Genomic DNA, 27086 nt, shown 5'->3' with positions numbered 1-27086 from the left:
TGTGGAAGAACTTGAATTGACTGCACATAGCCCTGACCTTAACCCCACCTTAACTCCATCGAACACCTTTGGGATGAATTGTAACACCGACTACGAGCCAGGCCTAATTGCCCAACATCAGTGCTCGACCTCACTAATGCTCTTGTGGCTGAATGGAAGCAAGTCCCTGCATCAATGTTCCAACATCTAGTGGAAAGCTGTCCTAGTTGAGTGGAGGTAGTTATAGCAGCAAAGGGGGGACCAGCTCCATATTAATGCCCATGATTTTGAAATGAGATGCTTGACGAGAAGGTGTCCACATACTTTTGGTCATGTAGTGTATTTGTATGCTTATGCCAATGTGTTTGGTTTGATAAATCCACAAATTGTTTGCACTGCTTTTGGTTGATTATATGGCTCTTGATTGACATTTTGCGAAGCTAAAAATAAGCACTTTTATAGTTACTGTTTTTTATTATTATTATTATTATTATTTTATAACACATTTGTTTTACTGTAGATTTAGAGATCATGTTGGTTATTTGTTCTCTTGTAGACCAATTCTTTTTTTTAATAACATTGTAATACACTTATTACAGCTCATGATTGGCCTGAATGTGAAATAACTGTCAATAATTATTTGAATAAACAAGAAAGGAGTTTAACTCAGTAGTGGGTGTTTAAACCTTACAGTTCCAGGTTGCTTTTTCACTTATATCTGTATTAAAATGAGATTTTCTACCTATTTCTTCCTTGCCAATCCCATCTTAATATTAATGTACACCTAAACACAGCATGTCAGCATAGATACTATACATTGGAAACTATGACTGGCTACATGTGCATGTTATCTCAAATGTCCCCTGGCCTGCATGTTTTAATTTAACTAGGAGTCTAGTGGAGGCTAGGAGAAACTAGGAGAGGCAAGGGGAGTCAAGGGGAGGCTAGGGGAAGTGAGGCTAAGGGAGGCTAGGAGAGACTAGGGGAGGCTAAGGGGAGGCTAAGGGGGCTGGGGAGGCTAGGAGAGGCTAGGGGAGGCTAGAAAAGGTGAGGCTAGGAGAGGCTAAGGGGGCTAGGGGAGACTAGGAGAGGCTAGGGGAGGCTAGAAAAGGTGAGGCTAGGGGAGGCTAAGGGGGCTAGGGGAGACTAGAAAAGGTGAGGCTAGGGGAGGCTAAGGGGACTAGGGAGGCTAGAAAAGTTGAGGCTAGGGAGGCTAGGGGAGGGTAAGGGGGCTAGGGGAGGCTAGAAAAGGTGAGGCTAGGGGAGGCTAAGGGGGCTAGGGGAGGCTAGAAAAGGTGAGGCTAGGGGAGGCTAAGGGGACTAGGGGAGGCTAGAAAAGGTGAGGCTAGGGGAGGCTAAGGGGGCTAGGGGAGGCTAGAAAAGGTGAGGCTAGGGGAGGCTAAGGGGACTAGGGGAGGCTAGAAAAGTTGAGGCTAGGGGAGGCTAGGGGAGGGTAAGGGGGGCTAGGGGATCCACTCTACTGGTTTTCACCTCATGTATTCTCCATATTCATCTGCAGAGAGTCTATCTTCACTATTAAACTGGACTCTAATGAGGCTTTTATGGTCATAATTATGAGATTCAATTGGTTTATATCCATTAACAATGACAGACTGGGATGAAAATATGATTTGTGTATTTTATTCCATGTCCAAAATGGTTCACACCGATAACCCAATATTCTACCATAAAGTCTTAATATGTACTGCATACACCCCTCTTTACATGTTCATGCTTGTAAAATATATTTGAAGAGTGAAATTATACGACTCCTACACAATCAACAAACATTTCAACGTTTTCAGAGGATATCTGATTCTGTGGGAAATGGCCAACATGGGAAATTCCATTTCAGGACAGCAACTGACCCATACATGCAACCAAAAGTGAAAGTTCCCACAAGGTAAACGAATGAACTATTTTGTAACAATATCAGTGTGAGAACTTGACCTGTACCATGTTATCAACTTACTGCTATTCACAGGGATATTTGTATGTTATTATATTTGTGCAGTGTTTTTCTGTTCATTCATTGCGTAACCTGAAGAGAATAGGAGGACTTCTCAACCAAAACATTAGAAACTTAATTCACACTCACCATCTGAGGTGGGGAGGTGACACCCTCTCAAGTCCTCTCTCTCTTTTATGTCCCTTTTTTCCACCTTCCCTCTTGCAGGGGAGTTCTTCCTTCCTTCATTTACTCCTGTTCTTCCTTCCTTCATTTACTCCTGTTCTTCCTTCCTTCATTTACTCCTGTTCTTCCTTCCTTCCTTTACTCCTGTTCTTCCTTCCTTCATTTACTCCTGTTCTTCCTTCCTTCATTTACTCCTGTTCTTCCTTCCTTCCTTTACTCCTGTTCTTCCTTCCTTCATTTACTCCTGTTCTTCCTTCCTTCATTTACTCCTGTTCTTCCTTCCTTCATTTACTCCTGTTCTTCCTTCCTTCATTTACTCCTGTTCTTCCTTCCTTCATTTACTCCTGTTCTTTCTTCCTTCATTTACTCCTGTTCTTCCTTCCTTCATTTACTCCTGTTCTTCCTTCCTTCCTTTACTCAATGCACATTAATAAAATAAACTTGCCTACAGACAGGCTTTTTGTTTCTACCATCTTGTTGCTATAGCGATAGCTTCCTGCCATATATATGTGGTCTCTTTATGAGCCTGGTTACTGTTTAACATCTCCACCCACATTTTTCTCAGATTAGAAAAATCAATAAGATAACAGCTGGAAGTACCTACCTAATGCTGGGGCCTTACCTTGCACCAACACCACCTTCCTCATTATAACGCAGCCAGTGGCTAACTTCCATATTTTAAACCCTAGAACTTTGGGAATACAGAAGAAAATGAAAACACATAAGAAAGAAACAGGGAGAGAGATGGTTAATGTAAACTCACAAGTCAGTACAAGCATGGAGTTTCCATTCGCTGGTGGTGAGTACACAGTTTCTGTCTTTTATCATCTCACGGTTTCGGTGCATTATGGTGGAGCTCACACCAACTGTTGACTTTGTTTAAACTGTAGTATACAATACACACTGCAGAGTGTTTCTCTTATGGCAGGTCCATTCAATGTAGAAAATATAATCAGCATTTTTTTTGACACGACTGCAATCTAGGAGGTGTGGCGACGATATGAAGGTTGTTAAAAAGGGCCCCATAATAATCTAAGACTGACTGACGAGACTGATGTCAGCCTGGCATGGCAAAGCTTCGCAGTGTAGCATAACATGATGAATGAAGGACCGCTATAGGCAGTGGGCTGAATGTAATCATAACAACACATTTCAGGAGGAGTCCTGTTAGAGTGTCAAGCACTGTAAAACACTTTGTCAGAGTGAATCTGGGTGGAATTGTGGCCAGGATAGTGGAAAGGTGTGGAGGGCAGCCTCAGACTCTGTCAGAGGACAACACTGGACTTTCACCTGAAAAACACATGGGAACCACCTGGGAAAAACTAGGAAAACACCTGACAGTATCTGCAAACTGAGTGTGACTCAGTTACACTGCAAAGTGTCAGAACATGCCTTTTCAGAAGTGTACTGTGGCCTATGCATGAATGGCTTGGGGATTTATTGTCATTATGTCATTGATCACACATGGTATAATTGACATATAAGTCAAGGAGATGCAAAACACTTTTGACCAACCAAACTGACGATATTAGTTGCCCCTTCCTGGTTTTATTGTACTGTACCATCTTTCCTTTATAATACAGTCAAATGTTCAAAGCACTTTCTCAGGTTTCAGTGAATAAAACCTAGCGGTCAAGCAGGGAAATGGTTTTTCCACCATTCATTTTTCCCATAGGAGATTTTAGAAACACTTCAAATAAGGGCTGTGATTCTTGTAGACTTACCCTGGCGTGACGTTTTGATAACTGTGTCTATCTCTTTAGGGCAAGGTGACTTTTATCATAAAGACCTACAAATGCCATGATGATCTGGACGAGACTGCCGAATCAAAGTAAAGGTGCGAATCTCTGAATGAACTATCTAATGCTAGCTAAATATGGTAATGAATAAATTGGCTACATTTATTTAAATGGACAATTCTGTGAACTGTCTTGTGCAAGTTTTAAATGGACACAGTACCTGTCAGGAAAGGTGTCAGCCAGAGCTTGTAGGGATTTGTAGTTTTGCATGATATCTACTTTGATGCTAATTAGCATTTTCGAATCTGAGAGTAAATAGAGCCGAATATATTGATAAAAGCCACCTTGTACAGAGAGATTTACATGGTTATCAAAACGTCATGCCAGTGTAAGACTACACCAAACACAGCACTTATTTGAAGTGTTTATATAATCTTATATGGGAAAAATGGATGGTGGAACAACTATTGGAACCATTTCCCTGTTTGACCGCTAGGTTTTATGGGTATTATGACACCTCCACTGTGGTGCTCTATATGGTGGAACACACCAGCTGTTGCTTTACTTTGTGCTGGCTCATACTGTCGAGAGCCGACTAGTCGTAAGAAGTGTATAACTGCCTCCCGAGTGGCACAGTGGTCTAAGGCACTGCATCGGGTCGCGCACAATTGGCCCAGCGTCATTCGGGTTAGGGGAGGGTTTGGCCGGCAGGGATGTCCTTCTCCCATCGCGCACTAGCGACTCCTGTGGCGCAGTGTACGGCTCTCGACCTTCGCCTCTCCTGATTCCGTACGGGAGTTGCAGCGATGAGACAAGAATGTAACTACCAATTGGATACCACGAAATTGGGGAGAAAATATATAAATAAATAACACTGAGTACAATACCTGCATCTTTCTCAAGGAATGTGTTACCTCTGAGTGCTAAAAAGAGCTTCACAAACCAGGAAATTTACTGTATGTTGCAAATACATTTCCTTGGCAACTACCCTGTTTAAGCTTATTTCTGGCCTAGATCTTAGGTTATATGTTTCTTTGTGCAGACACAAGAATGCTGCAAATCACTGTTGATAAGGTCTCTTCTAATTCATAACAGTGCTTACACAATGTCTCTCATGCATCAGGAGACTTACAAATACTGACGTTAATGTTTCACAGGCATGACCTGCAGTTATGAGTTCTTGTCCCTGGTGGACATGACCTGGGCTGCGTCTGAAATGGTATACAGTAGTTATGAGTTCTTGTCCCTAGTGGAAATTACCTGCAGTTCTGGTCCCTGGTGGACATTACCTTCAGTTCTGGTCCCTGGTGGACATTACCTGCAGTTCTGGTCCCTGGTGGACATTACCTGCAGTTCTGGTCCCTGGTGGACATTACCTGCAGTTCTGGTCCCTGGTGGACATTACCTGCAGTTCTGGTCCCTGGTGGACATTACCTGCAGTTCTGGTCCCTGGTGGACATTACCTGCAGTTCTTGTCCCTGGTGGACATTACCTGCAGTTCTGGTCCCTGGTGGACATTACCTGCAGTTCTTGTCCCTGGTGGACATTACCTGCAGTTCTGGTCCCTGGTGGACATTACCTGCAGTTCTGGTCGCTGGTGGACATTACCTGCAGTTCTGGTCCCTGGTGGACATTACCTGCAGTTCTGGTCCCTGGTGTACATTACCTGCAGTTCTGGTCCCTGGTGGACATTACCTGCAGTTCTGGTCCCTGGTGGACATTACCTGCAGTTCTGGTCCCTGGTGGACATTACCTGCAGTTCTGGTCCCTGGTGGACATTACCTGGGCTGCGTCTGAAATGGCACTCTATTGCCTGCAGTATATAGAGCACTACTTGACCAGAGTTAGTGCACTATATAGGGAACAGGGTGGGCATTCAGAAGCATTTGACGTCTGACCTCTGACATTAACTCATAACATTTTCCTGGACTGGGATTGGACAGGAGTGATCTGCCATTTGAGATGAAGATTAAGTGTGAATTTAGGAGATGCCGTATATGACTCATATATAGTGACAGTGTTGACATAAAGGGCATTGGAAAGCATTTGCCTTTTCAAATAACATGATAAATACCTTACTAAGGTGGAGAAAGTTTTCTGATCTGATGCAGTAGACTTATGCTTTAGAGCACAGACAGACACATCCTGTATCTCTCCATTCATAATCTCTAAACCATCTCATTTGTCATTCTTTGGCTATTCATTCTTTGGCTATAACTGATCTCTATGCTTGGATAGGCTACATGCTGAAACTTTTTCTCCTCATATTTTTTAACTATAAAAGTCATATTGAGTTTGGCATTTCTTTTTCAATGAAGAGCTGGACTCAACTGCTATAATGAGTTAACACGGTCTAGATGTGTTTTAGTATTAAACCCAGTAGAGATCCCCATTAGCAGTGTGCGTGGATGGGGGTATTACACACTCGGTACACTTGACACTATGAAGCCCAGTGTTCCAGACTCCAGTCAAATCTCATTGTGACAGGCATTATAGGATTATCCCTGCTGCCACTTCATGGTCACGTGGCTGCAGCCTCTGGCTCGCACACACACACATACACCCACGCATTTTACCTCAGGCCTCGGTGAATGGCTTATGGCCCTACATCCCCACCGGCTACAGCCCCCTTGTTCTCCCTCCCTCAGACACACACTCCTTCACCCTCACTCTGCTCAGGCCGGGCCTGGGTGAGTACTGCAGCGTGCTCCCGGTGAGAGGGGAGAGAGAGGCTGATGGGCATACAGTCTGGTCCCTGGGCCTGGTCACTGTCAGGGGTCAGCTATCCACAGTCAGGAGGATGTATGGAGGGGAACATGGAACACTGCATGGTCACCTCACCACTCCAGGTACAGATGTAGGATTTTCATTTAAACCAGTTTGCTGCATCAGGAAAATAATCCTGCAGCAACAGGAAATGTGAATTATTATGTGGATTAATATACATTTTTGTAGGGGTTGATAGATTTGTAGATTTGTTGATAGATGTAGTAAATACTACAGTAAAGTCTACAGAAACACTCAACTTGTTTTAAACTATAGTTAATACTGCAGTATTTTATTTGCATATACCCTGCCCATTCCCTGCCCCATATCCCAATTTGTGCCACCCATAAGTATATTGTGTACAGGTTATAGAAAAGAGCAGCATCTCTGAATTAGCCATTCAGACCCCAGTCCTACATACCTACCTATCAACAGGTTATGGACAATTTGCTCTTTTAGTATTTCCCCAGTAGGTTTCCTCAAGGAGAAAGCCTCCACAAAAACACTATAGTAAATATTACAGTAAAGTCTGCAAAAACACTACAGTAAATACTATAGTGTATAAATATAGTAATGCTACAGTATTTAAACCATAGTATAATATAGTATTTTTTTTATATGAAGACCATATTGGTAATGTAAAAGGCCAAATGAAACCATGTATTAACGTTAATGTGTATCAATTTATATTTTATCTTGAGTGTATTCATACAAAATTGGGAAAACTGCAGATTGATTAATTTGCTCTAACAGACCAGTCTTCTTTTTGAGAAACTCTATTACAAACAAAAACCATAGGATACTGCCTCCATTGTCCACAAGGTGGTGCTGCTACTAAGTGATTCCAATCCCCCTTATACAGGTCAGCCTGTGAAATCTACCTCCTCATTCATCTTAATGCTTAATACTTAGATCACTATCTGAACATCCTCTTTCAACTCTCCATTGGGTTGAACTGTTCAAACAGAGTGATGACTGTAGCAGAGAGGTTGCCAGTCATCAAGCTCAGTCAGTAGACTGTAGAAGGGTGATGAACCCTCATAATGGGGCCACTGACTTTTAAAAAAAATGTTGAAACTGTCCTCTAAGAAGGTTATATACACATGTAGGATCTTAATTTGAGCCAGTTTAACACATTGGGAAAATAATCTTGCAGAAACAGGACATTTTAATTATTAGGTGGATTATAATTCATGGACATTTTTGTAAGAGTTGGTCCATTTTTCATAAGGGAAAATCAAGTCTGAAATTTCTAAGTGGAAATGACTATTTTCGGAAGCTTTTTTAAACCTCAAATACACTACAAGTTTTAAATGTCCTGCATTGCAGGAAAGTTATCCTGCAACAGGGTGATGAAATTAAGATCCTACATCTGCAGAAGGCAAATAGCAGAGTTAATGAAAGAGGCACCAATGTCAGTTGCCGTCCAGCTTCTGCTGCTACTTAGGTATTACATTTTATTTTAATGTGATGATTTAGGATGAGGTTGAATTCTTTGGCTTATAGTGTCTTGTGATTCCTTCTTGATATTGATTGGTTGATCATGGGAGAGCCTATAGCAGCAGAGAGAGTGATAACCGGCCATGCGGTCTGCTGAGAGATAGGATTTGTGCTAGCAGGCAAAATTAATTCTCAGCAAAAACAGCAGTTAATGATTAAAGGGCTTTATCAAGACACTGTGATTGATTTACGAGGAGCATTGGGTTAAATGTTTATTGATGCAATTGTTGACTTATTTAGTGTACAGACATGGGGCTACTTGAGTTTTCCTCCTGCATGGTGGAAAAAACAACTAGGGGTGGATGTGTAAGAAAATATCCCAATGGTAGTCTAGGTTTTAGTTTAGGAACTTTTGTATGTAGATGGTAGTCTAGGTTTTAGTTTAGGAACTTTTGCATGTAGATGGTAGTCTAAGTTTTAGTTTAGGAACTTTTGCATGTAGATGGTAGTCTAAGTTTTAAATGTCAAATCCTTGATTGTTGAAAGTTATCTACAAACAAAGTGTAGCATATTCCCTCACAACTTTTTAACGGCAACTATTAAAATATCTTTATCTTCTTTATTGCCCAATAATTTTGGGGTTATGGAGGGTGAGCAAATTTAGGCCCTAGAAGTTTATCATTGCTCTTAGACCAAACAGCCATGGGTCAGGACTATGAGAATATTTCAGTTGTTTCAGAAAACTATTTTAACAATCCGAGATGTTTTTCATATGAAGATTTTTGCTTTTTCCTTCTGTAAATCCACAAGGAGGAGTTGAGTCCTGGAATAGTGAATAGTTAAAACTGGTAAAACTGCATGTTTTTGTACGGCACCTAAACCTTCATTTGCTGAGAAATTGAGAGTAATTGAAAGGTCAATCCCATGGACAGTAATACACAGCAGTCTTTTGCTTTTGGTTTCCTCCTCTGTACTTGAATCAAAGATTTTATTTTATTTCACCAAGTTAGTGCCATTGAGAGAGACCTATTTTTCAAAAGAGACCTTGCCAAAATAGCATCACACAGCGATTCAGATATAATTACACCATAAAACACTAAGCACTACAGTTTAAAAACATACCATTTACACATTGAACAGGCAATAATTATCTGGGGAGGTGTGTTGCATCTAGGGGTCAAAACATTGACAGACCCCACTAAACTGTCCACCATAGATTTGAGCCTAGCTTTGAACTCATTCAAGAAGACGAACTCATTGAAGAAGACGAGCTCCTGCAGTGTCCTTTTGTAGCTCGTTCTAAGTGGAAGGGCCACTCTAAAATAAAGGGATAACGCTCAAGACAGAATTATAGAGAGCTCTGAAATGTACTATTGGTGCCTCAATAATAACTCTCTGTGGTTTTCTGTTCCGTCCTGAGATGGCAGACTAAAAGCTGCCTAATGTAGGCCCTCTGAACAAAGTGTAAGTAACATGTTCCTACTGTGTAGGCCTTGTTCACACTGGCAGTTTGAAGTGACTGAAATCCGATTATAAACTGGAGGGTTCGAGCCCTGAATGCTTATTGGCTGAAATCTCTGGTAAATGATACCCTATACCACGATTATGACAAAACATTTATTTTTACTGTTCTTATTATGTTTGTAACCAGTATTATAATAGTAATATGGCACCTCAGGGGTTTGTGGTATATGGCCAATATACCACCGCTAAGGACTGTATCTAGGCCCTCCTCGTTAAGTCGTGCATAAGAACAGACCTTAGTTGTGGTATATTGGCCATATACCACACCGCCGCAGGCATTATTGCTCAATTATAATCTGATATTTTTCCTGCAGCCAAAAAGCACATGGAATCGGATATTTCATAGAAAATTTCAAACCACCTTCGTAGGTGGTTTAAAATCAGATACAAATCTGATTCCTGGCCAATAAGCATGTGTCTGGACGGTCAAATCGGATTTATTTGACCTCAAGTGTTTTTAGACTTTTGTTAGGCATATCTTGTCGATTGTTAGTTACTCTGTTGACAATTTGGGGCGGCAGGGTAGCCTAGTGGTTAGAGCATTGGCCTAGTAGCCGGAAGGTTGCAAGTTCAAACCCCCGAGCTGACAAGGTACAAATCTGTCGTTCTGCCCCTGAACAGGCAGTTAAGCCACTGTTCCTAGGCCGTCATTGAAAATAAGAATTTGTTCTTAACTGACTTGCCTAGTTTAATAAAGGTAAAATAAAAATTAAAAAATTAAAAATTTGACAACAACGTGTGGTAATTGTTTACAAACAAATGAGTGAATGTGCTAGAAAACTAAACAGCTAGCTAGCTAACTAGTTGACTGCTGTGACTAGCCAAAAATGACTAGTTTTGAATGTTGGATCATCTTCCACTTTGAGGCTATAAAAGTGTTCTTACACTATGATTTCGAACATTCTAAGCAACTAGGAAACTTCCATTGCAGGCATTATTGCCACCTTAGCTTTCTGCACAACATCTTCTGAGTGAGATGAAGCAGGAGCACCATCACCAATCAGCCAACACCACCACACACACACACACCATTACTATGACAACTAGCGTAGCAATCAGCAAATGTCTGAACACACACAAATCTGATTTGTTCACTTGTAACTTGCTGTTTGGACAGTCAGTATTCCAAAACGGATTTGAAAAACAAAGCATTAGGGCCTACAGTCTGAACAAGGCTTGCGAGTCTACTACTACTGCAAGTTTAAGATTCCATGTTGTTCCAGACATTTGCACAAAATGGTTGTGAGTCAAAGCATTGATTTCACCTCAGCTTATTTTTTTACTGACAGCTGTTTTACCAAACAATCTACAAGAGGTGTCGGTCAGTGCTAGCTAAAACAGGGGGAAAGGGTATCAAGTCAACATAATTACCTTCACTAGTAAACATAATGTTTCAATTGCATTACCAAAACCAAAGCAACGTCAAAAACAGCAAATAAGAATAGTTTCAACAAATGTCAACATTAATATATTAAGTCAACAATTTCGAACGGCACAGACACATATTGCCACTGGTCAGCCAAAGGGCTTGGAGTTGCACAAGCTGTGTGATTTGTAGATAGTTATCATCTGTTGACAAGGTCTTCGCCTGCCATGACACTACTGCTACTCACATGGTATCTCCTACATCTAACACACACAGACAGACAGAGCAGCGCAGGCTCAACACTGGCCTCAAGTATGCTACAACAAACACATTGTTAATGTCTCCGTCCTTCTTTCATTCATTCCTATCAACATCTACAACAGTGTAGAATACACACATCATAAACACTCACATTTGCCCTGTGCTGGAGCTCTCCTAGAAATACATATTTTCCCATACAGTATATTCCAAATATGATTGACTCTTGGTTTTCCTCCAGTTGTTGTCTCCACTTATTCTCTTTTAGCTTCAGTAGCTCTTTCCATTGGGATCGGACGTGTGGAATGAAAAAGAGTCATTCAGTGGAAGGTACAAATAGGCAGTGGTTAACAAATGGAGTTTGGTCAGTGGTCGGACTATTCAGATTCCTATTCAGAAGACAGACAGGACTTTGTTCACAAACTGGAGTTTGAAGTTAGTTTCAAAGGGGAGAATTACACTGGTTACATCAGGTCTCATCAGAAGTCAGTCTTTTGACTTTTAGCCCCGGGCTGCTTGTGTGACTCATTATAATACTGACAGGACAGAACTTACATAAAGACGTCATACACACATCAACATGGCTGCTTCAGGTGTGTACGACGAGGATTGACTGTGTCAAACGGGAGCATGAGGGAACATGTTATGTCACGTTAAACCTTCATAAAAAAATATGAATCATCTTGTTGAGTACACAGAAATAAACTCTTTGTCTAGAAGACATTTCACTTTTGTAGTTTTATGGACTGCATGTTACTGCTATGGTCTAGTCTTCTGGTGGCTGTGTTAGGGTCTGGCCCAGTGTTTAAACCGACTAAAGTGAACTAGTTAAATCAGGAGGCTTCTCTGGTTACTCTATGATAAGATACTCTGGAAGCTGGTGGAAATTTGTGTGCTATGGGAGTGTGCCTATCAAACAGGGACTAATGTTAATTATAAACCGGGTGGTTTGAGCCCTGAATGCTGATCGGCTGACAGCCGTAGTATATCAGACCGTATAAAACAAAACATTTATTTTTACTGCTCTAATTATGTTGGTAACCAGTTTATAATAGCAATGAGGCATTGGGGGATTTGTGGTATATGACCAATATACCACGGCTAAGGGCTGTGTCCAGGCCCTTAGTTGTGGTACATTGGCTATATACCACACCTCCTCGTGCCTTATTGCATTGTGCATAAAAACAGCCCTTAGTTGTGGTACATTGGCTATATACCACACCTCCTCGTGCCTTATTGCTTAAACATACAACCTGATATGATAGAACTCTCCATATTTGCAAAAGCATGACAAATGAAATAGTTACTAAGATTATATATTATAATTCAAGATTACATTTTGAGTACTATGACATGTTATGCTGTTATCATTATGTAAATGACATGTAAATCGCGAAAAAAAATCTATATCAGTTACTAAAAAGTAGACAAGTTATGTGAGTTTAAGGTGATGATCCAAAATGTTGCTATCAGTATGTTTCTAAACCTGAACAGTCTGTCACTGCCTGAGTGTGATTAAGAAAGTCTTAACCTTGCAGATTACACTTTATGGAGCAGTATATGATTGCCCTTGGAGGAGTTCACAGAAAATGAAGACGTGAGCTGGCGATAATAAAGACGTTTAATGGCTAAGGAGATAAGATTTGTTCTAAGTGACTCGTTCTCTTCATTCCGTCACACAGATTTCCCTCTAGCTTCACCATCATTACTGCCGTGGTGAATGAGCAAATACGGGCCCTTGAAGTGCACTCCAACAGAGTCTATGGATGTGTCCCAAATGTCACCATATTCCCTAGTGCACTACTTTTGACCAGGGCCCATAGGGCACTATATAGGGAATAGAGTGATCATTACTGCCTTGGTGCTCAAGCAAACATGAGCAAATGTGGGCACTTGAGAGGCGTTACTCTAGAGTCTATGTCTACCTAAGATGTGGAGAAGTAAGCAATGTAATGACCTCTGTTCAGACTTATGACACACGGACACCCAGAAGCTCAGGCGAGGCCCTAGATTAGTTGCATGTTCTATTTGACCACCTCTTGTCATCCATTGATAAAAAATGTTATTGGTTACAAATATTCCTCTCTAAAGTTTAAAGATGCCGTTTTGTTTGTTATTAAGCTAAACTTGTTTTCATCCATCTAACTGGTTATCCTGAACAATGTAAATCTACCAAACATTAATCAAGATGGTGTCTCCCATATTGGCTTCTGATATGATTTGGATCAATTTTAGTCAATATTTGCTCTTCTCTACACTCTCAGGCGGATCACAGTGACCGACTTAACCACAGGAATGTTACGATGGTAAACTCGGAAGAAGAGATTTTATTTTATGAATCCTATATGCTTTGGGTGGGTGGTTCTCGAGTTCACCAGCCTGCGTTTAACTGCTTTGAGGTCTCGGTGAACCCTAGATCATTGACCTGTGGCTTGTAGTGTACTGGCACGTTCCCTTCTTCAATTACAACACTACTGTTTACCATGGCACATTTACTCATGCTGTGGGGCCACCTTATTTGCGTATTCTGCAACATTTATTCTTCTAAAATCAGTTGCTTTACAGGCTGGGGGAAACAAATGTTTACTGTATTCGAGTTAATACTCAACTGTATTCAATGTTTAATGTCATTTTATGAACATATAATAGTAAACTTTAGAGCATTATAATACTTCTCTGACAGCGCATTCTGTTCTCAAATTCTTGTTAAGCCACTTTACATTGTTAATCCTGCTGGAAGCTTTCTAATACGTTACTTGAACGTATCCCAATGCAGTCCTACAAACATAGGCTCCTACCATCACAAACCAATGACATTAGTGACCAAAAAGTGCTCTAAAAGCTTTGAATTTGACGCTAAGGAGCAAGTTTCTGAAGAGTTGGGTCACACTGCTTTGGTATGTAACGTGTGTACAGCATAAAGGCAACAAGTTATTTTCAGCAATAGTTATTTCCCGTGTTTATTACGAAATAATTAACTGAGATTTACCAGAGACATATTACATTTGGAAGTACAGTACCAGTCAAAAGTTTAGACACAACTAGGGTTTATCTTTATTTTTTTTTTTTTTACAATTTCTAACATTGTAGAATAATATCAAAACTGTGAAATAACACATATGGATCCATGTAGTAACCAAACAATTGTTAAACAAGGCAAAGGCCACCCTTTTTTCACACTCTTGGCATTCTCTCAACCAGCTTCACCTGGAATGCTTTTCCAACAGTCTTGAAGGAGTTCCCACATATGCTGAGCACTTGTAGGCTGCTTTTCCTTCACTCTGCGGTCCAACTCATCCCAAACCGTCTCAATTGGGTTGAGGTCGGATGATTGTGGAGGCCAGGTCATCTGATGCAGCACTCCATCACTCTCCTTCTTGGTCAAATAGCTCTTACACAGCCTGGAGGTGTGTTTGTCATTGTCCTGTTGAAAAACAAATGACAGTCCATCTCAAATTTGGACCGATTTCCACCGATTAATGTCCATTGCTCGTGTTTCTTGGCCCAAGCAAGTCTCTTCTTCTTATTGGTGTCCTTTAGTAGGGGTTTCTTTGCAGCAATTTGACCATGAAGGCCGGATTCATGCAGTCTCTTCTGAACAGTTGATATTGAGATGTGTCTGTTACTTGAACTCTGTGAAGCATTTATTTGGGCTGCAATTGCTGGCTTGTAACTCTAATATGGCTCCAGGTCATCTACAAGTCCATGCTAGGTAAAGCTCCGCCTTATCTCAGTTCACTGGTCACGATGGCAACACCCACCCGTAGCACGCTCTCCAGCAGGTGTATCTCACTGATCATCCCTAAAGCCAACACCTTATTTGGCCGCCTTTCCTTCCAGTTCTCTGCTGCCTGTGACTGGAACGAATTGCAAAAATCGTTGAAGTTGGAGACTTTTATCTCCCTCACCAACTTTAAACATCTGCTATCTGAGCAGCTAACCGATCGCTGCAGCTGTACATAGTCCATCGGTAAATAGCCCACCCAATTTACCTACCTCATCCCCATACTGTTTTTATGTACTTTTCTGCTCTTTTGCACACCAGTATCTCTACCTGCACATGACCATCTGATCATTTATCACTCCAGTGTTAATCTGCTAAATTGTAATTATTCGCCTACCTCCTCATGCCTTTTGCACACAATGTATATAGACTTTTTTTTCCTTCTTTCTACTGTGTTATTGACTTGTTTATTGTTTACTCCATGTGTAACCCTGTGTTGTTGTCTGTTCACACTGCTATAATTTATCTTGGCCAGGTCGCAGTTGTAAATGAGAACTTGTTCTCAACTAGCCTACCTGGTTAAGTAAAGGTTAAATAGAAAAATAAATAAAACATATATACTTATCCTCTGCACCAGAGGTAACTCTGGGTCTTCCTTTCCTGTGGCAGTCCTCATGAGAGACAGTTTCATCATAGCACTTGATGATTTTTGCGACTGCACTTGAAGAAACTTTCAAAGTTCTTGAAATTTTCCATATTGACTGACCTTCATGTCTTAAAGTAATGATGGACTGTTGTTTCCCCTTGCTTATTTGAGCTGTTCTTGCCATAATATGGACTTCTGCATACCACCCCTACCTTGTCACAGCACAACTGATTGGCTCAAGCGCATTAAGAAGGAAAGAAATTCCATGTTCATTGAAATGCATTCCAGGTGACTACCTCATGAATCTGGTTGAGAGAATGCCAAGAGTGTTCAAAGCTGTCATCAAGGCAAATGGTGGCTACTTTGAAGAATCAAATATTTTGATTTGTTTAACACTTTTTTGGTTACTATATGATTCCATATGTGTTATTTTATAGTTTTGATGTCTTCACAATTATTCTACAGTGTAAAAAATAGCAAAAATAAAGAAAAACCCTTGAATGAGTAGGTGTGTCCAAACTTTCGACTGTTACTGTAGATCTGAATCCAGACTGTTGGCAGGCCCCCTCATTATGCATTACTTCCTGTTGAGCTGCACCTCTCTTCACGTTGAGTATACATTTGATTAAGACATTTAGCTAAAAGGCTAAAATAATCGGTGTGATATCAGATTGCAATAAGAATCCATATGATAAGATGCTTTTTTTGGTGCTGAAGGCGTGGGGTAAGAGTGTCTTGGCATTCTTTGAAAGGCCTACAAGTGGAGCTTCCAATTTTTGGCCAAAGACATTCAGTTATCTGATGGACAACTGGTTTAAACTGGCAGGAAACAACAAGAGGTGATGTCAAGCAAGTAAAGCACAATGATTTGGCTGAGATTCAACATTTTATGTCTCTCATAGTATAATCGTTGATCTATTACTGACAGCACGGTGGAAAGAGAAAGAAGGAAGGAGAGAGAGAGAGAGAGAGAGAGAGAGAGAGAGAGAGAGAAAAGATTGAGAGTTCCAAGTTATGTTATCTTTGAGAGAAAAACAACTGTGATACACCAATAGAGGAATATAGTTAAATATCAACTTGACATTCACCCCAGCCCTCCTCTGGTTAGCAGCCTAACTGGGAGGAGGCTCCTCCTGTCAGTCACAACCAGGCTCCTAATGGCCTCCTCCTCCGGAGCTCTGGAGGAGAGACTGTCCCCATCGAATACTCAGAGGTATCTCTATCTACTTTTATGAGGAGGAGCTTGGCCAAATATGGGAGAAGGGGGAGGATGGGTGCAGGGGGGGCACTTAGCCTCTTGGACAAATCTTTTTCCCCACTGTCAGGTAGCTGAGAGGGAATTTGTTTGTCCAAAGAACTAGTAGACATGGATATGGCAGACTATAGCGATGCCCTGGACCCAGCCTATACCACCCTGGAGTTTGAAAACATGCAAGTTCTCTCCATGGGCTCAGGTGAGTCAGAGTTACACATTACCTGGTTGAACTTTGAGACTTTTAGCTATTAAACTGGTCTTCTGTAGCTCAGTTGGTAGAGGATGGCGTTCAACACCAGGATAGTGGGTTTGATTCCCAGGACCACCCATACGTTAAACTTTTGGACAGGTCAGTTGTGGACGGAGGGTTTTAGTTGCTGTTATCAAGAGCAGCTCTCAGTTGTCCATCTTGTATTGGATGCTAATGGATGATAATGTGCTTCTTTCATGATAATATTATCCCCTCTTCTTGCAGTTGTAAAACATTCAGGGGTTTTGCACAATACATACAATGCATCTGGATAATTTAGTGGTGAAACAACCATTTGGTAGAGAATTACCTTCTCCTGTTGTAACATGTAGATTGTTATGGTATAGTGGTCATATTTCACTTTAGATAGAATTACAACGAATAGATATTCATACTATGCGATAGTGATTTAAGAGACATGGACATCTCTCTCTTGTTACCTACATCTATGTTCGGCATTTTGAGGTCCATAAAATGAGAAAAACATTTCACAGAGTTGTGTGACAGCATGATATATGCTTTTTGAAAGTGAGAAATTGTCCTTTCTACTCTCCCATGACATTTGGCTGTGAACCTGATTCTAAAATGAAACAACTTCCTTGCAGGATGAAAAAGAAATGACCTTTGAAAGACACTTACATTGCATGGCCAATATCTTTGATATGCCTTAATTATTGGACTGTTTAATCCTCACAAAATTAAATTGTTTTATGATACTTAAACAGCATACAATACAGTGTGTTGTTTATTTCTACTTTAGATGTTACTAGTTTAATTACAGCTTTACTGCACATGTATTAATAAGAGTAACTTAATGTGACGTATAAGCAGTATAAGAGTAACCAGCAATGCCACTGACTTTAATGTAATCACCTGATGCAGTCAACCAATTAATGTCGCTCTCACCTTTTGAAATGAATCAAAATATCTGTTTTCTTTGAAAGTATGTTGGTTAGTTAGTTAGGTCATTCACTATTGACCCTCTAAGTTATATTCAGTCAATATATTGATTATATTAGTCAATAAATGAGGACTGAGAGAGCTAAGAGCTTTTAAAAAAAGACTACATTTTTCACATTTTGTAGAAAAACGTTCTGGTTAAAGTAACAAATGATTTAAATGAATGACCTTTCCTCTAGTTCTCTCAAACTGTTGACCACTAGTTATTCCATAACATCCATCCCTACACTCGCTCAGGTTATCTTCCACCAACATAGCAGTTCATTATTTAATTACTTTATATAGCCCTCATAAATATCTTTTAGTTTTGATTTTGGATCACATAACTGCACATATTCTCTATCTCATCTCCAACATTGATGGCCCAAAGAGCCCCTGACTTGATAAGGAATATCTCTCTCTATCTCTCACTCCATACTCTTAAGCATAGCGTGATACGCACATCTAAAATATACTGTATAAAATATGTCTTTGTCCATTGTTGCTTCAGACTCCTCGCCGGCTGAGAGTGCCAACATGAATGCAGCCAACCACCTCGGAGCGGGCACCCTGTGTGCCATCTGTGGGGACAGGGCCACGGGCAAACACTATGGGGCCTCCAGCTGTGACGGCTGCAAAGGCTTCTTCCGTCGGAGCGTTCGCAAAAACCACATGTATTCATGCAGGTGAGGTTTAGGCCAATATTACACACAAGAGCAAAGACAGTGACCATCGTATCCTTGGGCATTTACAATAAAATACTATTACATTTGACAAGTTTTGGGATTGGGATACAGCACCTGTACATAGATGGGGGTGTTCATTGACGGTTGCAATATCAAACTGATGTAGCTAGGCCTTGAGAGAAACCAATAGACTTCAACATTCTACAGTAGGTTGCAATAGCACTGGCATATTCAACAAGAGTCTTCTAACTGCAATCTACTCAATAGGCCCTTAATAATCAAGCCCTCTTCAAACTCACTTCCCAGGTTCAGCAGACAGTGCATTGTGGACAAAGACAAGAGGAATCAATGCAGATACTGTCGATTGAAGAAATGCTTTCGAGCTGGCATGAAAAAAGAAGGTATACAATTCATTCAACTTCATTCAAATGGTAATTAGAATTAAAGAATGACAACATTGAGAGTGGCAATGTGTAGCCATATTGTGTTATTACGTATTATACTCAGTCTCTACACAATGTGTTGACACTAGCAGTTATGATTTAATCATGGTAAGGTATATCCTAGAACTAGAACGTTCCATTTGTATCAGCCAGTCCCTGTCGTAGAATTGTAGAGAGGAGCAGAGCCATTGGGACTGCTCATGGCTCAGAGTGGGGTATGTTGCAAGAGCCACGAGAGCAGCACTTTGTTAATGTTCACTCCATGATTCACTGAATTCTATGACCAGCTTATGCTGAGCGAAAACTTCTGTGAGGGAGTTATAGCCACACATACTAATAAACACATCAGCCCTGGGAGAATGTTTTCTCCCAATGCTGTTCTGAGTCAATGCTAATAACCCACTAGGAACTATGAATGTCTGTCAGATAATCTATGCACTGTTTATTACATGTGTTTTTTCTACTGCACATGGAATGGAATATTTGAGTTGAATGACTTTGTAGGTTTGTGTCTGAGAAAATGGGGAGTGCTTTGACTAAACCATTTCTAGTGAACAATAGAGTATTTATTCTATTCTGATAGCCGCGGTTTATGTTTCTATTGTTTCTCAGCTGTACAAAACGAGAGAGACAGAATCAGCACTAGGAGATCTAGCTATGAAGACAGCAGTTTACCATCTATCAATGCACTTATCCAGGCAGATGTACTCTCAAGACAGGTAAGGCCCATGGATATGGCTTTTTCGATCGAAATCATGTAAGCGTTTAAAACAAATTTTTATTTGCCCCAGTTGTACTGAATAGAATGGAATGGAGTTTAATTTATTTTGGTTAAATAAATTATGTTTATAATTTGTCATAGGAGACTCATTCATTTTTAATTCTGTATGTGTAGATATCCTCACCTGGACCTATACTGAATGGTGACATCAGGACAAAAAAGGTAGCGACCATCACAGATGTGTGTGAATCAATGAAACAGCAGCTGCTGGTGTTGGTGGAATGGGCCAAGTACATCCCTGCCTTCTGTGACCTGCCCCTGGATGACCAGGTAAGGTTGCATTAGATTTAACAGTGACAGACTAGGTTAGACTAAACCATACTACTCTCATTCAGGGGTACTGCATTTTAGGGGCTGTTTTGTCCTGGACTAAAAAGCATGCAATATAAGGCCAGAAACCGGTCTGATAATGACATTATTGGGATTCTTAAAAAGAACAACTTGAAGCTGTGTCCAGGGAATATAAAGCTCTTCGATCAGCATTTTGAGCATGGAGTGCTGCTGCTGTCTTTAAAGACCTCCGAATCCAGTTAGAATATGATGAGCTAGTTTGATAGTTGTATCTCTGATCAGAACGATTCCAGAATCATTAACACCGTGACAACCAGGGCTTTGGTAACTGATTTGCTGATGTTGAATTAGTGAGGGATCCATCAGGTGTATCTTCACACATTTACTTGACTCTCTCTCTGTGAGAATCTTTGGTTAGCTCTTCAGTGACCTTAAAGGTGGTATGACAGGTTACTTGTTTAATGGTTAGGTGTGATTGGCAGAAGTGATGTAATATTTTCCATGTCTTATCAAATTGGGATTCCCGAGTGGCGCAGCGGTCTAAGGCACTGCATCTCAGCGCTTGAGGTGTCACTACAGACACCCTGGTTTGAATCAAGACTGCATAACAACCAGCCGTGATTGGGAGTCCCGTAGGGTGGCGCACAATTGTCCCAGCGTCGTCCAGATTGGGCCGGTGTTGGCCATCATCGTAAATAAGAATTTGTTCTTTAACTGACTTGCCTAATTAAATAAAGGTTAAAAAAAGGTTAATAAAAAATAAAATGCATTGTTTCATAGAGAAGTTCAGAGGCGGTGTTTTTCTTTTACCCCGTTTTCTCTTCATGGTATCCAATTGTTTAGTAGCTACTATCTTGTCTCATCGCTACAACTCCCATACGGGCTCGGGAGAGACACAGGTTGAAAGTCATGTATCCTCCGATACACAACCCAACCAAGCCGCACTGCTTCTTAACACAGCGCACATCCAACCCAGAAGCCAGCCGCACCAATGTGTCGGGGGAAACACCGTTCACCTGGCAACCTTGGTTGATTCAACCAGTTTTTGCCCAGTGATTAATAATGAAAGGCTTTCCTTTATTTCAGGTGGCATTGCTGCGAGCCCATGCAGGAGAGAATCTTCTGATTGGAGCTGCAAAGAGGTCTATGTTGTACAAGGACCTCCTGTTACTAGGTAAACTCAAGATAAGATATTAGCTACTGTACACCATCTAATTGCTCCAGGGTCATCATTAATAATGGTAGACCCTGGCAGTGACTCCATTCTCCGAGGGTGTCTCAGGTGGATTTGGTATATGCAAAAATCACATTTCCAATTAACGCATGCATATGGTAACTGATACACACTTGTAAAAATATAAGCACACACCAAAGTAATATTATTATTATAATTACACCATGTCATATAATAGTTATGTAATATAATAGATTAGTTATATAAGAGTTATGCTAGCAATATGATATTTGTTTGGGAGGGGGGCAAAATCATCAAAAAATCACAGAGTGATTCGGTATACATGGCATTTATTGGTTTCTGTTCCTTATAGGAAATGACCACATTATTCCCCGGAACTGCCCGGAGATGGAAGTGTGCCGGGTAGCAGTGAGGATTCTGGACGAGCTAGTGCTGTCCTTCCAGGAACTCCAGATAGACGACAATGAATACGCTTGTTTGAAAGCCATTGTTTTCTTCGATCCAGGTATTACATGGAACACAACGTCACTTTTAAAATGAACAGCCTATCATCTGATTCAAACAGTGAGACATCATATGAAGCATTCTAGGGCAGTAACATTTATGTTGCAAAACAAAAAACGATGTAACCAGTGAGCAACTAAACTAGTGACTAAGAATGCCTGTTATATGAGCAACGTGTCTGTGCAGCGAGTGACCAAGCTGTTAACCAAATGCCTACTCTCTCCTGCTTCAGATGCCAAAGGTCTGAGTGACCCAGGTAAGATCAAGCGGATGCGGTACCAGGTTCAGGTCAGCCTAGAGGACTACATCAACGACCGGCAGTATGACTCCCGGGGACGCTTTGGAGAGCTGCTCCTGCTGCTGCCCACACTACAGAGCATCACCTGGCAGATGATCGAACAGATACAGTTTGTCAAACTCTTTGGCATGGCCAAGATTGACAACCTGCTCCAAGAGATGCTCTTAGGAGGTTAGACATCTTGATATTGTTACAAAGAAAGTAAAAGGTCTCAATCTAATGCCAAAATAATTTAATACAAACAACTTTCCGTGAGTTCTATTGGTTAGAGAAGTTTACACTCTTCAATATGATAGACTGCTAGTTGAATATCATACTCTATTACCGAAGGACAGTGAAGGAGAAAATTAACTGTTTGGGGGGTTGGTGTATGTTGTGTTGTTTTCCTCAGGTTCTGCTACTGAGGCACCTCACACACCTCACTCTCTGCATCCACATCTGGTTCAGGAACACCTCAGCAACAATGCCATCGTTTCAAGCAACATGACTACTTCCATCCACAATGGCCAAATCTGTGAGTATCAATAACTACATGCCAGACCCCAAATGTTGGTTCCCCAGAGACAGATTAAGCCTAGTTCTGGATTAAAAAGCACTGAAAGCTGTGTCCCGGACACTGACCCCAAAATTAGACAAAAAAATGCTTGAGATTCACAACCAACAGTGAGCTCAGTGGCATCAATCCACTGCCATGTGTAACAGAGTCAGGTAGTTGGAAGGACACACAAGCTTGGCAGAATAATCCACTAAGAAGTTATTCAGAGAGACTAATCAGGCTTGCTTTGTCAAAGAAAATGTATGTTATTTTTTATTAACATTTTTAATAACCTCAGAAAATTTCACAAATGTACTTATTCCTTGTCTGAATATATTAATATTTTTTCAAGTAATGTCATGCCACAAGGTATATATGTTGATTTGTTTGTTAACCCGACTTTTGTTGATTCCTCCACTAATTGATCATTTCTGGTTTGTTGCAGCCACTCCTGGAACCCCAATCCCCTCTCCTCCCACAGTCTCCAGTTCAGAACACTATAAAATGGCTCAAGGGGTTATAGCCACTGTGCCCAAGCATCCTATCTCCATCCCTCAGCTCACCATCACCAAGCAAGAAGCCATCTAACACAGAACTGGACCCCACAAACCCATCCAACAAAGCATTTACAATTTTACCATCTTTGCTAGCATATGTTTCTCTGTAAACACGCTCAGTATAAAGGTGCAACAACAATTCTCATTAGTGAGAAATACATATTTTCCAAAAATCTCAGGGAGTGTACTGTACAGTTGGGATACATTAGTAAACTAATCCCCAGCTGAGGTACAGTACCTACGGTAGGCCTACTCATATTATTGCATGTAGTATCAAGCTGAAATTGCAAACGGCTAGAACAACCTCATTCATGGGCAATTTGATACAGTATGCTCTTTGACATACAGCACCAGTCAGGTTTGGACACACATACTCATAAAAGGGTTTTTCTTTATTTATACTATTTTCTACATTGTAGAATATTAGTGAAGACATCAAAACTATGACATAACACATGGAATCATGTAGTAACCAAAATAGTTGATGACAGCTTTGCACACTATTGGCATTTGCTCAACCAGCTTCACCTGGAATGCTTTTCCAACCATCTTGAAGGAGTTCCCACATATGCTGAGCACTTGTTGGCTGCTTTTTCTTCACTCTGTGGTTCAACTCATCCCATACCATCTCAATTGGGTTGAGGTCGGGTGATTGTGGAGGCCAGGTCATCGGATGCAGGACTCCGTCACTCTCCTTCTTGGTCAAATAGCCCTTACACAGCCTGGAGGTGTATTTTGTGTCATTGTCCTGTTGAAAAACAAATGACAGTACCACTAAGCGCCGAACAGATCTGATGGCGTATCACTGCTGTCCTTTAGTAGTGGTTTCTTTGCAGCAATTCGACGATGAAGGCCTGATTCGCGCAGTCTCCTCTGAACAGCTGATGTTGAGATGTGTGTTTCTTGAACTCTGTGAAGCATTTATTTGGGCTGAAATCTGAGGTGCAGTTATTCTAATTAATTTATCTTCTGCAGCAGAGGTAACTCTGGGTCTTCCTTTCCTGTGGCGGTCCTCATGAGAGACAGTTTAATTTTTTAATTTTTTAAAATTTCACCTTTATTTAACCAGGTAGGCTAGTTGAGAACAAGATCTCATTTGCAACTGCGACCTGGCCAAGATAAAGCATAGCAGTGTGAGCAGACAACACAGAGTTACACATGGAGTAAACAATTAACAAGTCAATAACACAATAGGAAGAAAAAAAAAGGGGAGTCTATATACATTGTGTGCAAAAGGCATGAGGTAGGCGAATAATTACAATTTTGCAGATTAACACTGGATCATAGTGCTTGATGGTTTTTGCGACTGCACTTGAAATGTTCCGTATTGCCTGACCTTCATGTCTTAAAGTAGTGATGTATTGTCGTTTCTCTTTGCTTATTTGAGCTGTTCTTGACATAATATGGACTTGGTCTTTCACCAAATAGGGCTATCTTCTGTATACCCACCCTACCTGGTCACAACACAACTGATTGGCTCAAATGCATTAAGAAGGAAAGAAATTCCACAAATGAACTTTTAACAAGGCACACCTGTTAATTGAAATGCATTCCAGGTGACTACCTCATGAAGCTGGTTGAGAGAATGCCAAGAGTGTGCAAAGCTGTCATCATGGAAAAGGGTGGCTACTTTGAAGAATCCCAAATATAAAATATATTTTAATTTGTTTAACACTTTTTTGGTTACTACATGATTCCACATGTATTATTTAATAGTTTTGATGTCTTCACTATTGTCCTACAATGTAGAAAATGGTAAAATTAAAGAAAAACCCTTGAATGAGTAGATGTGTCCACACTTTTGACTGGTACTGTAGCTGTACAGGTTATCTATGTCTTTATACACAGAGTTCAGATGATGAATTGGTAAATAAAATATGACTGTATACATGTTAGATAGGTTTTCTTAATCACATTTCAATTGTATAAATGTTACAAACAGGCCTCATATCTGTGATGAGGCAGATCATGATGTTGTTGTTACACAGTATTTTAAAGATGGTTGTCAATGGCAATACAAGTTTTGTTGACTGATATAGTCACTTACAACTTGTACCCAGAAAAAAGAATACAATGATATTATCATGTTTTTAAATAATGTAATTATGTGACAGATGGAGATATACAGGTATGATAGGCAGTCAATTGGTTCTGAAAGGACATATTTAGCTTTTTAAAGTTATCGTGTACTTGCCGTATGACAGTTGTGTTGCATTGAAATCCAGGTTTAAGATATCCCTGTCTATATGCACTGGAATTCGCTAGTTGTGTAGCAAAAAGCTTAAATGTTTGAATTATAACAGCTCAGTTAATTTAATACCAGAGTTGGGGAGTAACGGATTACATGTAAGGGATTACAAAAAACTATAACCCGTTACGTTACAAGCAAAAATATTGCAATCAGATGAGATACTTTTGGAAAAACTAGATGATTACTTCAAACAGGATGATTGCGAAAAAAATATTTGACACTTCTCTGTTTTCTCAATGACATTCACATCATCATTGAAAAAAGGCGCACATTTAAATTTGTTCCACCTGAGCGAGTCTGACCACAAATCAGAGTCCACTACGATGACACACCAAACGTGTTTGATGGATCTCAGGAAAAGAGCAGGAATGGGCTTTTGTAGGATACAGTCCAAGCTATGTCTTCCAATGGTGCAACTGCTGTCGGTATCCATAAATGATTACATTTGAATAAACGCTTGGAGGTAAGGATGACAGCCGTGGTGTAGTCTATGGCGATACGGATATAATTTACTATTGATATCTACATAGCGCATTGATGTGAATCACACTGCTGCTCTCTCATTTAGCTATTTGCGCCTTACGGATTGTGGTTGTTGTTGGATGGCTGTTCACAAATTTAATGTATATTTGAACACAATAGTGGTTGAATTCAACAAGTTTAACCTGCCTATCAATCATTGCTTTTGAAATCAGTGGATCGCCAGTGAAAAATGCGCTCTTGCAATAGCTGCATAGTGCTGATCCCAGCCTATGGAATAAAAGTGGGGCTTTTATTAATCAAATTCACGCTGACAAAAAAAAGACATCCATAGTCTTAATGGACACATGCTCGAACTGGCACACTTTTGATAGACTTAAATGGGGCAATCTGTAGTTAATACATCCATTTTTGGCTTTATATACTAGATATATTTATGTAAAGATATAATTTAATCATATTATTATATGTTGTACAAAGCAATGGGTTAGAAGAAGCCTTCATAACCAACCCATAAAGTAAAATGTTAAATCCATGTATGGCCAGTTATGTCAACTTTAACATGGATTTATCCTGCAACAGGCATTCACAGGTTGATGAATTCATAATGTTTTACCCATTCCATTTTTATCTTCAGTTCAACTGTAAAGACATTGTAGTGTTTTTTTTTTTTTTTTACCATAGAATGTTATTTTGTGACGGTATTATAACTACATGACAAAATACATGGTGCCTTGTCATCTGTACCGCCTTGTACTGCAAAGATGGGCAATGTGTTTCACCTTACAATGTGAAGATGAATAAAATGTCAAGGTTTATTTTTTACATTGCATTGTACTGTGCTTTATTTCAATAAGAGCAGACGTTAACGTAGAAAAGGACATGCAACCTTAAACTGTAGGAGATTAACTGTAAATGTAGCAGGATAGCTTCTGGTAAACCCTTATGTCAGGAGGAAAAATATAACATTTTGTTAACATTATTTCAGAGGTCTTCCCCTGTCACACTCTGACACTTTGCTGGCTAAGTCAATATTGTACAAGTT

General features: G+C 40.3%; 1 protein-coding gene across 3 annotated transcripts; it reads left to right on the top strand.

Moving 5' to 3' along the window:
- Window positions 1–2794: 2794 nt before the first annotated feature.
- LOC115132462 (hepatocyte nuclear factor 4-alpha-like) lies at window positions 2795–26866 on the top strand. 3 transcript variants are annotated; one of them, XM_029665144.2, is made up of 10 exons: window positions 2795–2912; window positions 18532–18706; window positions 19013–19137; window positions 19762–19868; window positions 20045–20200; window positions 21308–21395; window positions 21769–21921; window positions 22153–22389; window positions 22610–22732; window positions 23199–26866. In XM_029665144.2, the coding sequence occupies exons 1-10, from the start codon at window positions 2825–2827 to the stop codon at window positions 23339–23341; spliced, it is 1395 nt and encodes a 464-aa protein (XP_029521004.1). In that variant the 5' UTR covers window positions 2795–2824; the 3' UTR covers window positions 23342–26866. The 3 variants fall into 3 exon arrangements, with proteins under 3 accessions (XP_029521004.1, XP_029521003.1, XP_029521005.1); XM_029665143.2 differs by lacking the exon at window positions 2795–2912 and adding an exon at window positions 16742–17030; XM_029665145.2 differs by lacking the exon at window positions 2795–2912 and adding an exon at window positions 16749–17030 and having other exon boundaries at window positions 19013–19107.
- Window positions 26867–27086: the final 220 nt, after the last annotated feature.

The sequence above is a fragment of the Oncorhynchus nerka genome, linkage group LG7 (genome assembly GCF_034236695.1).
Source record: "Oncorhynchus nerka isolate Pitt River linkage group LG7, Oner_Uvic_2.0, whole genome shotgun sequence".
NCBI lineage: Eukaryota > Metazoa > Chordata > Actinopteri > Salmoniformes > Salmonidae > Oncorhynchus > Oncorhynchus nerka.
The sequence above is the reverse complement of the archived record's forward strand: the minus strand, read 5'-3'. Positions and strand labels throughout refer to the sequence as shown.

What these genes read in the sequence shown, in the direction of transcription:
- LOC115132462 (XM_029665144.2), top strand. Translation starts at nt 2,825, where the DNA reads ATGAAAACACATAAGAAAGAAACAGGGAGAGAGATGGTTAATGTAAAC. An exon ending in GGAGTTTCCATTCGCTGGTG is followed by an intron (nt 2,913 to 18,531) that starts GTGAGTACACAG and finishes TTGTTGCTTCAG; the next exon opens with ACTCCTCGCCGGCTGAGAGT. An exon ending in CATTCAACTTCATTCAAATG is followed by an intron (nt 19,138 to 19,761) that starts GTAATTAGAATT and finishes ATTGTTTCTCAG; the next exon opens with CTGTACAAAACGAGAGAGAC.